The sequence below is a fragment of the Carassius carassius genome, chromosome 10 (assembly GCF_963082965.1).
Source record: "Carassius carassius chromosome 10, fCarCar2.1, whole genome shotgun sequence".
Lineage (NCBI taxonomy): Eukaryota > Metazoa > Chordata > Actinopteri > Cypriniformes > Cyprinidae > Carassius > Carassius carassius.
Window position 1 is genome coordinate 3,792,424 of NC_081764.1, and position 15,519 is coordinate 3,807,942.

The 15,519-nt window shown below is 37.0% G+C and overlaps 1 protein-coding gene across 1 annotated transcript; it reads right to left on the reverse strand.

Annotated features, from left to right (window-relative positions):
- Positions 1-472: 472 nt before the first annotated feature.
- Positions 473-9,989, reverse strand: LOC132151556 (14-3-3 protein beta/alpha-A). Its single transcript, XM_059559739.1, has 6 exons — positions 9,835-9,989; positions 6,483-6,783; positions 3,805-3,928; positions 3,415-3,578; positions 3,118-3,213; positions 473-2,276 (listed from the first exon to the last, which is right to left on the reverse strand). Exons 2-6 carry the CDS (start codon positions 6,774-6,776, stop codon positions 2,220-2,222), a joined length of 735 nt encoding a protein of 244 aa, XP_059415722.1. The 5' UTR covers positions 6,777-6,783; positions 9,835-9,989; the 3' UTR covers positions 473-2,219.
- Positions 9,990-15,519: the final 5,530 nt, after the last annotated feature.

Below are 15,519 nucleotides of genomic sequence, written 5' to 3' on the forward strand. Positions count from 1 at the left end.
CTTTAGACTAATATTTTTACCAGAAGCAATGGTTTAAAACACCATGATGGATTTGTTTCTTAAAAACATGCAGATTTTTGCATCACAAGACGTTATTTGATGGACTGGAGTGGATTACTGTGATGTTTTTTTATCAGCTGTTTGCACTCTCATTCTGACGGCACCCATTCACTGCAGAGGATCCACTTGTGAGCAAGTGATGGAATGCTACATTTCTCCAAATCTGTTCCTGGGAACAAACAAACTCATCTACATATTATGGATGGCCTGAGGATGAGTACATTTTCAACAAATTTGGTTAACCATTTCTTAAATTAGTATTGAACCTGCAACATTCCCTTAAATGCTTATTTAAATAGGCATAAAAATGTACACGCCAATTAAATCTTTATAGGAGAGTGAGAAGACCTAGAGAACATGCTTGTGTATCCAGAATTGAATGTACACCACTACGAAAAACAATACAGCGCAATTTGGAACTGATAAAACTTTTATTTCACTTTAAATTGTCTTTTACACTTTCCTGATTATAACATGTAAGGTGAAACTAGAACGGTTTTAAAAGACATACACAAATCTAGTATTACGTCAATAACCAGGTTGTATGTTTTTTTTTCATTTTGTAATTTTTTTTTCTTCCTTAAGCTAGTCTAAATTTTCACAACCACGTGCGCGCTAAGCAATGAAACCGTCACAGAAGCTAACTTTAGGTAGAATACTGGTCAGTAAAAACAAAGCAATTGGAGATACCAGATATACAGACAGGCTCGGCTCCACATTCACTACTGTATTTTTTTGTAATCAAGCGTAGAATAACTGCCATTTGTTCAGCTAAGGGGAGAGAAAGAGAGAGATTTCGTCTTCAGTGCATGAACATAGTCTTCAGCTCGAGACAGATGAGTTCTACACCTAAGTGGAATGTTATGGTGATGTGACAAGGTATTGTGACACTGAGTTAGTGACTACCCCTATAAAAACTATTTGCCAAATCCAATCTCGGCTTGTGTTTCACAGACTTTGGGCCAAGACTTCAAAGCCTCCACTGGACTGCAGCACTTTCCTGCACCATAATTTAAGTTAAATCCAGAATTTCTCAGTTGAACTGTTAAGGTCTTACAGAAATTCCTCTCTTAGCAGGAATGAAGAGTAGAGAAGTTTAAAGTCAGTCTACGGCCCCAAAACTCCTCCTGATTTACATGAAGAGGGAAAAATCAAGCATCGACTTCTGTTTGTATAGTTTGTTTGTTGAATAACTTAAACGTTTTTGCAAGCATTTAATTTTAGGACAAATTATATTTACCTCTAAAATGTTTACAATTGTACATCTTTATTAAATGGAAGTGCGGGCAATATGTCAAAGGGGGAAAAAAAAATGTACAGAACAAACCAGGAAAATCGTTTACTGATGTCAAACAGCACCTTTATGTTGACTGCCTCATTGACAGCACATTAGGAAACTCTCCAGTTTGTTCACGAAAGGTCTGTAATCGTTAAACATCACACACTAATTGAATGTCTTTAACTTAAAAGACATGGAATTGCAAACCTCGGGTCCCTTTTGTCGTCAGCAGTGTATGCAAAATTACGCACATGACAGCAATGATAGTAATGCATGTTAGTCAGTGTCACAATACAGCCTGTTTTCATCCCTTCTGTATGAGATCGCAACAGAATTGCACTGCTCTTTGTAACAAAACCATTCCGATTTCCATTAAGCACGAGTTATCCAGGAGGAAAAACTAAACATCACAGTGTTTGTTAAATTAATGGACAGTTTAATAGGCTTTTGAATAAAACCAGCAATCGCCAGTACACTATTGGAGAGAAGAGACAGAAGGGAAAATGGTGTTGGGGGGGTGGACACTATAATGTATTATATCCTGCTAGACCAGAGAATATATACCTTTTAAAAATGTTAGGGAGGATTTTAGGGAGGGAAAAAAAGATGGAAATTATTTCCACTATTCAACCATTTCCCCTCGTCTGGGGGAAAATACACAATCAGACATGTTTGAGACAAGTCAGCCTTGGAAAAACCAAACTTTTCCCTGCCGCTCGTGGCTTCAGGGGTACAAACTTATAGGTCAGGTACAATTCATGCTGCTCGTCATACAGAGAGGTGGATAAAGGTGAGGTGGATTGGATGGAGCAGGGAATTATGGGCTGTATATGTGTAAGATAAAGAGTGTAGGTGGATTTAACAGTGAAGTGCAACGCCTTTAGTTCTCGCCCTCGCCAGCATCTGCTTCATCACCCTGGTTTTCTGATGTCCACAGCTGCAAAACAAACAAAAAAAGTAACATTATACAATAAGGCTTCCAAGGGTCCAAAATTAACTTTATACCACACTGACCAATGGTGTAATATTTAATTTTTCTTATTGCCTAAACTATATTGACAACTATTCTGCAGGTTCTATGAAGGTAAATTCAAGACATCGAAAGTTTAAAAATTCAACTTCCCACAGATCTCCATTACTTTGTAATTCATTTTACACCACTTCGACAATTCATCTTGAATGTTTCTTCTCATAACCACTAGAATATGGAAATAACTTTTACTGTACCTTCTGATCACATTGCAACAAAAAAAAAATTTCTCATCAATATTTGTCTTGTTTTATTAAAAAAATGAAGTGAGCGATCAACAACAACAAATAGCATACCACACTGACAGATGTGTTCTTTTAAGCAAAACCTCATTTAATTGTTTAATTTCTCAAAGAACATGACATCATATTTTTTATTTGAATCTCAAGTAAATGCATCTTGATTTAAGAAATGTTAGATGTGTGTTTTGGAATGCATAACATACTAATAATATACTGAGGAAGATGATCATATTTCCACCTTTAATGCTATGAACTGTAAGACTTCCTGCTGTGATTTAAGACCTTGTGATAAGACCTGAACTTGTGAAAAGGGTGAATTAAGACTTTAAGACCAATTCATATCAATTTATAAACTCAAATTGTTATAGTAACAATATAATTTGTAAATGACGAAATAAGCATGGCTCAAACTATCATTTTTAAAGCTTGATTTAAGGTTTGATTTAATGAATAAAGATTAATTTTGGGGTCTTTCTACAGCTATAAAAGCCAAAGTTGGCACTTACAGTGAGGTTGTCCCTTAGTAACTGCATGATCAGGGTGCTGTCTTTGTAAGAGTCCTCGTTTAAGGTGTCCAGCTCAGCAATTGCCTCATCGAAAGCCTAAGATGAAAGGAAATATGAGGGTAAGTTCTGTTGTCTTCCTGGTACACTGGAATCGAACACTATTTTTCAGTATAAACTCATTTAGTTTCACATTTCAAATTGATTTTTGAAGATATTCATGGGATGAAAGTGTACATTGTGTGTACCCAAAACAGAAAAAAGTCAAACAAGTTGTAGATGAACAGATCATTGTCTAACCGTCTTTGCCAAAGCGCAGGCCTGCTCCGGGGTGTTAAGGATTTCGTAGTAAAACACGGAGAAGTTCAGTGCTAGTCCCAGCCTGATGGGGTGTGTTGGCTGCATTTCCTTTTTGCTGATCTCAAATGCATCCTGGTAAGCCTTCTGAGAGTTGTCCACTGTGGCTGTAATTTGAGAGGAAACACAATCAAATTCATGACCATCACATCACAGCCTGAATGTTTCTCATGCTTTGGCAAGCATATAACCATTTACTCTTAGGACTGGAATTTAAACTTCTGCATTATCAGTTGCAATCATTTTCTATTAGTCCATCTTCTCCCTAATGAATATATTTAACAGGTTAATATTTAGGCAACAAACTTCTTGCTTTAAAGAAAATGAGCTCACTTCTCTTTGCTTCTCCGGATGCCACCTCGGACAGGTATCTGTAGTAGTCTCCTTTCATTTTCAGGTAGAAGACTTTGCTCTCTGCCTGGCTAGCATTGGGAATTAGGTACTTCTCCAGGAGACCCTGATAGAAAAGAGGTAAGACTGAAATTAAGCTATGAACATTAATATTACAAATGAATGAAAAGCGCTGACCATCAGAAAGAGGAAAAACAACTTTCTTAAAGGTAAAATGTGCATTTTTTGATCCACCCTAATTGCATTTTAAATACAAGCAGTTTCATGTTACAAATAAAATAGATTCCTTTTGCTCTAAATGTAAAGTGGCCTGCCTTGCTGCCTACATAGACAGCATCCTAAGTGAAAACAAACAATAAGTTGTTGATTTCAACTAATTCATAAAAAGCTTTGCACCTGAAGCCCAACGATTTTGACAAAGACAACGCAAGAGAAACAACACCGTATTCTAATAAGCTATATACACACACACATTGCACATTTTTGGAATTAGAATTTTTGGCTAAAAAGAGCCACTCTTTAAATTCATGTGATATTTTAATGCTATAATGCCTTAAAATGCTGTAGCCTGCTAGATTTTGAAACAGAGCATCTAATATTGCATAACAGACATCATAATATTTCTGCGTTTGAAATTAAGTAGGGCTTGCATAGACTAGTTGAGTAGTCGAGTGATTGACTACTTTTACCACTAGTCGGGGTTTGCAAATACGATGTGAATTTTAGGATTACAATATTGCATGTAGCTGTTACTTTCGATGACTTTATCTGTGTTGCGTGTAAAATTTAAATATATATTAATTAGGGGCGTGCCCAAAGCTGAATACCTTATTGAGAATGGTACGGATAATGGCTTCAAAATGAATAACGGACAAGGAATAATTCTGCATGAAAATTCGGCTGAGGCTGGCACAGTCTTGTGTTTGCTAGATAACAATTGAGCCAGGGGATCAGTGCAATATTATACACAGACCTCTAAAGTCACGCAATAGAGTGTGAATTGAATGAATGTAAACTTTATGAATGAAAAGAGCACAAATCAAACATTGCATTGCTTTTGCCTCTCCGTGCATCTCTCAGAAATCAGAGCTTGGTAAAGCCCCTTTCACACTGCGATTCCGGCAAATACACGGGTAAAGTGTTCCGACAATTGTTCCCGGGTCACTAGATTTTGCACTTTCACACTGCCAATGATTACCCGGGATATGTGCGTGCTTTCACACACAACCCGTAAAGATCCCGTAACGACACGTGACATCAGGGCGTGACGTGTAATGTACGAGTCGAAAACGTTTACTTTCACTGAAGCTGGTGCACGATCTCAGCTTCAGCACGGAAAGTGAGGAACAAACTGATCTCTGCTTCATTACAGTTTGCACATATTTTTTTGTCGCGAACGTTGATCTTCCTTCAAAACAGCCGGTAAAAGAGTAGCACGATAACGTGCGGCATCACTACGACACGGCATTAGATCTGGCTTTTGTTCACACAGCGCTCGTCCCGGGATTGAACCCGGCAATGTTACTAGGTCCCCGACCAGGGTTCAATGCCGGAATCAATCCCGGAACGTGTTTGCTTTCACACAGAAGGTGACCCGGCAATGTTCCGGCAATTTGCCGGGTCCGACGTGCAGTGTGAAAGGGGCTTATGAGTAATATCATGTAAAATACAACATCATAAATGTTTTATTTATATATATGTAAAACACAATGATTTAAACCTTAGGCTACGATATGAAATGAATGAATGGAACAACCATAGCGCGCTTACCAATCAAACAGCCGCGCAGCGCATCTCAGTCTCTCAAAAACCAAACCAGTTCGCTCTAAAGAGTAGGCTAATAATCAACTTAGATACAGATACGTTTACCACTTGGCCTCCATGCTTACATCTTTATCATTTGCTGGTTTGCGCGGCACAGACACATTTGTTTAGTGAAGTTCAAATAATGAAAATGTGTGCATTGAATTAATTCAGTCGTGTTCAAATTATCACCTAACATTTGTCATGACATCTCTCTGTTTGCATGATAAATATACTCTTAAGAAATTAATTATTTTAGTTTAACACAGCATACTTGTTCAGTGATAACTATATATATATATATATATATATAAAGATAGTCATGACAGTCTTATCAAGCCAATGTACGACATTCAACCTGGTTTTATCCAAATGCACATATGAATAATTTTGTGATTTTTTTTTGGTCTGTGTGTTGTCGTCTCTGTGTCAAGCTAAAACAAATTCCTTGTATGCGCAAGCATACTTGGCAATACAGCTCTTTCTGATTCTGATTCAATACAGATACAAATACTGGCCGTTACATGAAAATTTAATAATGTCATAATTATAATGTCATGTAATGTCATAATTATAAAGTTTTTACCATTGACATATGTAAATATGCTGAATTAGGCTATGAATTAAGCATTTATTGATAAGAACTATTTAATGTCTTTTCATTTACAGTATTCTGAACCACGAGTAGTTGAGTATTTTTTAAATAAGAAATCTACTAGCAGAAATCAGTAGTCGTGCAACCCCTAAAATTCAGCTGCAATTCTAAACCTAAAATGAATTGCAAATTAAATCAGGTGGAACTTCTAGAACTGTCAATTTAATTTTCAAATGTTTTCTTCACACGTCATGTCTCTCACCAGCACGTCGTTGCAGATTTCCTGAAGCTCGGCCTCGATCTTCTCACGGTATTCACGCGCCATCTGCTGTTTCTTCTCATTGCCCTCTGTTTTCTGCTCGATGCTGGAGATCACGCGCCAGGACGAGCGGCGGGCGCCCACCACGTTCTTGTAAGCCACGGAGAGCAGGTTGCGCTCTTCGTTGGAAAGCTCAACACCACCCTCTGTGACAGCCTTCATGGAAGCAGCCATGTCATCATAGCGCTCGGCCTGCTCAGCGAGCTTTGCCTTCTGCACTAGGTCACTCTTGTCCATGATGCAACTACAAAAGTAGGAGAAAATGTATAGTTCGATAACAAAATGCACATTGGAGAGTTGATTTTCCTTTTCCTATAGCCTGTACTAGAAATATAATAAAATTAAGTCAGGTTAGGTGTCACTTAGTGAGCTTCAAGCTGACCTCCTTTTGTTGTAAAGAGGTCAATTTTCAAGTTGGTCCCTATTTTCACCTGCACCAGATACTATTATTAAATTTGGTACTTATGGAGACTGAAGTCATACTGAAGACTACCCATGAATGATTACCGTATTTTCCGGACTATAAGTTGCACTTTTTTTTCATAGTTTGGCTGGTCCTGCGACTTATGCTCAGGTGCGACTTATTTATCAAAATTAATTTGACATGAACCGAGAGAAATGAACCAATAGAAAACGTTACCGTCTACAGCCGCGAGAGGGCGCTCTATGCTGCCAGAGATGCTCCTCAGTGCTCCTGTAGTCTACAATGAAGACATATAGCGCCCTCTCGCGACTGTAGACGGTAATGTTTTCTATTGGTTCTTGGTTCTAAATAAATGCGACTTATAGTCCAGTGCGACTTATATATGTTTTTTCCCTCGTCATGACATATTTTTGGACTGATGCGACTTATACTCAGGTGCGACTTATAGTCCGAAAAATACGGTAAGTAAGAGGACCAACGCTTAGGCACAGCTATAAAGTTGCAGTCATTCAGCGACAGTCTCAGAGACTTTATCAATTCATTACTGAATCAAGAGTAAAAAACATCAGTAAAATCCCATTTGAGGTTATAACACTAATTGATGGTATGACAATACAAGAGGATTACCTGAAACCTTAAACAAAGCTTCGTCAAGACTGATTAGTTGACTAGTCGGCTTTGAGAAAAGTCAGTTTTCCACACTAAAACGGCATTCACACTGGTCTTCAAGTAAAATCACTTCAAATCCCACAACAATGCAACATAATGCCACGTTTGTGTGGAACATAAGGTTCCATTAGTTAATGTATTAACTAACATGAAAAATACATTACAGTATTTATTTGTCTTTGTTAATTTTTAACAATACAGTGGTTCATTGTTAGTTCATGTTAATTCACAGTGCATTAATATTAACAAGCACAACTTTTTATTTTAATAATGCATTAGTAAATGTTGAAATTAACATGAACTAAGATTAATAAATGCTGTAGAAGTATTTTTCATTATTAGTTCATGTTAACAAAAGTAGTTAACTAATGAACATTACTGTACAGTGTTACCATTTTTTCTTCTTTGAACTCTAAGATTCTCTACTGATCAATCATCTTTTTGCTGTGACTAAAATTCACCAGACTTGAACTTTGCTAAAACGTTTAATTTATTATTATTATATACTTAGAAAAAATTAAGTTTGGGGGATTTATTGTGCCATATAATGCTTTAGAATATATTACCATACATTTCTGCATCATGAATCGGGTTTATCTATAGATAATGGTATTAGTAGTGCTTAACCAAAGACTGGGGGGGGGGGGGGGGGGGTAGAATAAATATATGCACTCCATAATGTTGTTTTACCTTGACAATAACTATTTCTGAGAAACAAAAACTGTATTAATAAAGTTTTATATATATATATATATATAAACAAAGATTGCCATGCTTTTTATGTACTAAAACCACTGATCTATATAGACCAGTGACTATAACCCAGGCTTACTCATATGGTGTAAGCAGTAGTAAACCTAAAAGACTAGTTTAGGTCAATAAATATGACACCATAACGTTTGTTTTACTTTGATTTTACATTGACAATTGTTCTCTGCACCAAATGGACAAATAATCAGGTCATATTTTTAGCTCATACTGCACTGCTGCAGTGGTTTCAGGATTTCTGAAATATATAACCCAATTAAAAAGTAGGTCAAAAACATTATTTCTAAAACGTATTATAATTGGTCAAAGTCTAAACCAAACCCACTAAGTTAGATCACCTATTCTAAAAATCACCTAACCTGGGTTTCTTTAATATTACATTTATCCAATTGTCCGTGTACTTTTGTGCAAGGTCATGGAATCCGACATGGTATCGGGATTCCAGCAGGCCACGATGGGAATTTCAACCCTGTCAGCTATCAAAACTTAAGTGCCAACGCCCAGGGCGTCGATGTCTCCGCCTAAACCCGAACCACAGGTAACGGTGTAAGTCAGGCGAGTAAACACAGCCCGCACAGCTTCTGGTGACGAACATACACGTGTGAGCTTGCTAATCTTTTGACTAATGAGACCGAGGAGGGCTGGAGTACTAGTTTAAATGTGTAGTTTGAACGGTTAGTATATGACATAAGGGCTGGTGTCTAACTAGATTTATTTACATAGGCCCTCACGACGCGTCCTGTCGACAAGTCCACCATCCTTTGACGCAGTTGTTTTGCGATTTAAACGATCCAACCCACTATATTATTTAAATTAATTAACTTGAACGCCTTTAGGAATAGTGAAACTATAAACGTGAGCCGTTTTAAGCGCCTAACTTCACTAATACTGCACTGCAGTATATTCAAGGCTCGAGCTAACGGCGTTAGCCACCAATGCAACGCCCTCTCACTCGCGTTCCAGTGTGGAATTTAAACGGACGCGCTGATTATTCGCGCCAAATTAAATTTAACCGTTACTAACTGCATTTCATAAGCACGCGCTTTACTCCTCCGGTGTGTAATACTATTAACGTTACCTGGTTAGCCGGTTTGCTTTCTCGACGGCCGGGTGTTGAATAGACGCGGGAGCCGCTAGCCATCGCTCCTGTTCGGATGATGGTTGTTTCGCACGACGATACTTTGATTATTACACAATGAAAGTGCGGGAATCGCGCGCTCCTAATATAAATCGAACGTGATCGGAAATAAATCGGCAATAATTGTTATTCATCGGCCGCCTCGGCCTAAGTCCTTGTACCCAGCCCCAAACCACAATAGACATCTTCCGCCATTGACAGTGATGAGGGGGGCTTACATGTGCAACAGTACAGCAAAATACATCTCTAACATTCATAATATCACCCGAGCGGCCTTAATGGGCAATGTAACTCACATTTAAATATATTTCGAGTCCTGATTTGTGTCTGTTAACGATGGGAGTATCAAGCTGTCCTCCGTTTCGCTGCTCGGGGTATTCAGGGCAGTACCACTTCCGCTTGCGCTGACACTTCCGCTTCCTCTAAACTCCCCCCTCCCCCCGTAAGTATCCATGGTAACGGCTATGCGGGGTTTCCAACAGAGTTTTACACGGTCCCTCACGTCACAAGGACCATGGTAACCGAAGTAGTGCGTGACGTAGTTAGTCGCCATAGCAACCGTTGCCAGGCGGCGCTCGACAGCTCTGCTGAATTCGAAATGGAATGTTGAAAGATTATTAATAATGGCAACAACAGAAAAAGATGTTTACTCGTTCTCAGACTGTCTAATCACGCATATGATTAATCTTTTCACCGGTGCAGCCGCATTATGGAGCATAGTTTTTGTAATGACCATTTCATTTCCATCTCTCATTTCTGTTTTTTTTTCATATTAATATCAGTAGTTTTTATTTTTGTTGTAGCTATTACTTTTTCACACTTAAAATGCAGCTAAAAACAAGTTTTAAATTAATAATTCAAATAAAAAGAAGGAGAAAATTGTGTAAAATGATTAATAGTAATATTAAAATGTTAAATATCTGGTTTCCCTAATTTTATGTTATAACTTTTTCTATTTATACTAGCCTATATCTGCCCATGCAAACACTTGCATAGGCTTTCTTTACATCTTAACAAATTCTCTTGATCTATTAATTAAGTAAGATTCAGCCTTTTCAATTTGTTGATGAAAAAAGAGGACTTTATAATGTTCCAAAGAATATCTTGTGCTTTGATGGAAAAAGTTACATAATCAGTGTCATTAAATTGCTTATTTAATTAGTGACCTAGAAATAGTGCAGAATCTTAAATATTTATTCCTTTTTACTATCTACGCTCATTCAACATCAACCGCAGCGCCATCAACAAATTCTCTAGAATTCTCTAGAAATATTTATTTAGCCTTTTGCATTTGTGAATGTACAATGATGATTAATTATGAATGAAACATAATTCATTTTTTAAAAACAGGCCAAAAATACAAGACAACCCATTTAAACAGGGTTTTCTAACACTGTCAGCGCTTGTGATACACAGAAGTCACCAGGAGGGTGTAGTGTAGATCTCTACAGTGACTCCGAGAGGTCAGTCTGGTATTGCTTTAGTTTAAATAAAATGTTTCATTTTACATGGGCTTTTATGACACAGCCATAATAAAGCCTGCCGTTTTAACCAAAACGGGAGCATTACTAAGATCACAGTCTACACCAACATAAATTTGTTGCAGAAGTTGCTCCATGCAGGTAATCTCATTGCAGATAGTATTGCTTAAAGGCAAATGACATTTGTTAGTTTCTAGGCCATTTTTATAATTGGTATGACGTCAAGACAAAATGATGACCTAACTAGGTTTTCTTTTGTTAAACAAAAATGCATAGCATTGTAACTTTGCATTCATAGGGCAGGTTTACTCATGTAGGCTTCATGCATTACAATCAAGTGCTGAAGATTTTTTCCCTCAGTTTGTAGGTTCCCAGGTATTATGCTCCTTTAATGCCAAACCTTTAAAAGAATAAGAGAATGTTTAATGCAATCAAAATAAACATACATAGAATTTTTGAGGGTGATGTTTCTGCATTGTGCCACAAACAGCTGGAATTTTCCATTGAACTGATTTTTTTTTGTTTGTTTTATATATTTTTGCATGCCCACCTCCTCATATAAAAAGCTTTTCAGTCTTCAGTGTCAGAGTCCTCATGCTCTTATACTCAGATCTTTCATTTTAAAGCACATGACTTGAAGCAAGACCTGGAGTTAAAAGCATAGCATTATCAATTCCAATTATTTTCTGATTATCTGCAGCAAGAAAATCAATGGTTCTATCAGGTAATCAATTAAGCATCAACTTCATTAATTTAGAATTGGAATTATCAGCATGACCTTTAAACTTTAAAACCCAGGTCACACAGAGTTAAATCCGAAGCACTCAAGCACACCTTGCTTGCTGGTGTGAATAATGTCCTTTTTGTAATTACCATGTTCTACTCATCCACTTATACAACAAAGTAGAGCAACCAAATTTTGTGCATGAAGAATAACTAAATAGATTTTCTCCAGGTTTTGGGGAAAAAAAGGCTTATTGCTCAATTAAACAGATACAGCAATGAGTAAGAGTGTTTCATAAACCAATTTAAATCTTTTTTCAGAGGCGCTATATCATGTATGACTCAGACCCAAAATGAGGCTGGGTTATTTTGGGACAGCAAACCAGATGACTGAAAAAGACAGCATGAAGAACTGAACATGGCATTATTATTATGAACACTCATTTATAATCTAAGCATGCTTAGATTATATCTTTCAAATTTCAAATTTACAAACTATTTTATTTTTGATATAAATGATACAAATGGGAAAAAAAAGAAATCTCTTGAAATAAACCTTAAAAAAAAAAATCCAGCACAAAAGAGGCTGCTGTATCGTGTCGAGTCTATGTTCCCTAATGGGACTTGAGAATAATATCTATAGCTGCGAGTCTCCAGGGAAATCTGTACAGACCTGCTTAAGGCATGTTCAAGATTTATTTAAGCAATGGAAGCATGTATTGATGCTGACTTTGTTGCCTATTCATAAATCAAAGACATACACTGCTGTATGTGTTGTTGTTCTTTTTAATGAAAGCTCTGCACAAAAGCTAGCCCATATGACTGAGGCAAGCATCATTATTATTTCTGTTTATATTTTAGGGTTAGAGACAACAGTGTTATTTTAGTATTAGTCATATACTATTATACTATTTATTAAAATTCTAATAGTTTTTATTTTATTTTATTTTTTTTTATTTTTTTTTATTTTAAGTTTCCAGTTTAATTTTTAGTAATTATGTTGTGTGATTTAGTAATTTTTATTAGTTTTTCATATTTATAGCTTTAATTTCTTATTATTTTAGTTTTAGTAATTTTAGTACGCTACTTCTGCAACATTTCTAATTTTCACTTTTTTTTTCTTTAAAGGTGCAATGTGTAATATTTACAACGATCTATTTACAGAATTGCAATATAATACACATAACTATGTTTTCGTGGGTGTATAAAAAACTTACTTAATGAACCGTTATGTTTCTATTACTTTAGACTGAGCTATTTCTATCTACATAAACCACTGGTCCCCTTACATGAAAGTTGCCACCATGTTTCCACAGTAGCCCTAAACGGACAATCTGCTCTACACAGCGCGTTTCATAACTTTGTTGTTCTTGCAAATAAAACACTGACACAATGATGAACAAGTACATTAATATTCGCAATACCATTGATGTATTGAATAATTAAGTAAATATAATTCCTTGATTTACCTTTGTAAAGAAATCTCATTGCTCTCTGCTGTCTTTACCTGTGTCGGCCACCATAGCTGTTCTAAAGGAAGGAGTGAGCGGGGGATTGAGTCGATGGTTGCAATTTGCAACTTCACCACTAGATGCCGCTAAAATTTACACATTGCACCTTTAAGTCTAAATTTAAGTTCAATCTAATAGGCCACTTTCACATAGCAGCAGAACATGGTTGTCAGTCCTGTATTTGAGTCCGTTCACACACAGGTTATTTTCAGGACTCACAACCCCATTCTGTAACCAAACTCACACCCGTAAATTTTCAGGACTCACAAACGCATTCTCAGAAAACCTGTGCAGTGTGAACGGAACAGGACAGACAACTGGTTGTCTTTCCCATCATAGAGTGCGAGAAAGAGCTGCTCTACTGGCTGCAAAACTGTGTGTCTATTGTGTGTTTTCGGAGAATGAGCTGTGTGTCATCTGGAAGTTTTAGATCCAGTCCATTTTAGACCCCGTAAGCTTTGTGTTCTGTACAAGACTCAAATGCTCTACTCTCCAAACAAATAAAAGTGCTTGTCAGTTAATGAAGATTTGACAGATGAACTCGCAGCTTGATTGGACTCTTTTCGTATCAGAACATGATAAGTCTTTCAATTTTATGGACGTCACCAACTTTGATATTACTTTGGTCAGTATTGATATGGTTACTGGTAAGGAATACGGGCTTGACTCCATTCATACAGACAGTGTTTGAGACGCTACTGTTGTGTGAATGGAACATTTCGAAACTCACATCTGACTGTAAGTAAATGCAGTTGTCAATCTCAAAAACTGACAGTGTGAATGTAGCCAGCCAAACCCCTAACGCTAGTTTCACAAGAATAGTTCACCCAAAAATGAAAATTTACTGAAAATGTATTCACCATAACGCCATACGAGCTGTAGATGAATTTGTTTCTTCATCAGAACAGATTTAGAGAAATGTAGCATTACATCGCTCACCAATGGATCCTCTGCAGTGAATGGGTGCCGTCAGACTTAGAGTCCAAACAGCTGATAATAATCCACCAGTAGGATCCACACCACTCCAGTCCATCAAATAACATCTTGAGAAGCAAAATAAATAAATAAATAAATACTGCAGCTAAGAAACAAATACATAATTTGGAGTGGAGTATGAGTGGTAATGAACGAATGAATGAAACACATACAACTCGAATCGTGCTCACGGAAAGCACTTGAGATCAGTGTCTCTTTAGCGGCTTGGTACACTTTCAACTCGTTTTTTTTAGACTTGAGCAAAACTGTACACATTACATTACATGATTTGACTGATTTTTTACGTTGAAAGGGCGACAGCGCACTGCATTAAAATAAATGATCATTCATGTTTTCATAGCCGCTGGCCAAATTCAAAAACAAAATTAAATCATCTTTGAGAGCAAGGGGGCCCCCTGGTGTTTCAGGGGCCAGACGCAGCTTGCATATTTTGAATATAGGGAGGATCGGCTCTGGCCAGAAGCACATTTTGTAATTCAGAAAAGGGGGGCCTTCTTTTGATACAGGAACTATTCTAGCTGTTCATGCCAGACAGGGGAGAGAGGTGTTGTAATAATGTAAAATATGCGAAAAAATAATGTGTTTTTTCAAACAACCTAGTATGAGAGCCTGTTCTAGTGCACCCCCAAAACATAATCAAGACATTGTAAAAGAGCATAATGGGACCCCTTTAAAGCTAGAATGTCTTAATGATGGAATTGTTCAGTTTTTTACTTCACAAGAAGTTAATTGATAGAGTTGAGTGGATTAGTTGTGGATTATTGAGATGTTTTCACTCACCCTAACATCGCAGCAGTGGCTTTTGCACAGTCAATTGCATTTTCTTTAGTAAACATAAAAACTGTAATGTAGAAGATACTGGTGATCTAAACCTCAGAATCTTTTCACTTTTTCTTCTCTTGGTTGAAATAAAGGCCTGTTAAATAAGTATTCAAGAAATGAACTGCCTCACAAGACACTGTATGCCTCTCGTGTTGGAGAGTGAACGTAATAGTCTTGGACAATAGCACACATCGATTATATTGTTCAGCTATATAATGGAGAGAGGGAGAGATTCTTTACCATGCATGGAGAGAACTATACTACCACACAATATAGTCTTTATGTTAGCATGCCATTTTAGTATCTAATCATTCCCTGGATATAATTGAACGCGCATTACTGACAGCCAAACAACTGAAAGGAAGGAGAAAAGCACAGCAGAGTGGCATATATCATCCCAGCTAGATTTGTACATTTTCTGAAGGAAAGAGGAATGGTGCCTGCTAAT

Bases quoted from the DNA above. Each gene is read 5' to 3' on its own strand.
- LOC132151556 (XM_059559739.1), bottom strand. From the start codon at position 6,776: ATGGACAAGAGTGACCTAGTGCAGAAGGCAAAGCTCGCTGAGCAGGCC. The intron at 3,579-3,804 runs GTGAGCTCATTT...CTCAAATTACAG, and splicing joins ATCCGGAGAAGCAAAGAGAA to CCACAGTGGACAACTCTCAG. The intron at 2,277-3,117 runs GTAAGTGCCAAC...TTTGTTTTGCAG, and splicing joins TACTAAGGGACAACCTCACT to CTGTGGACATCAGAAAACCA.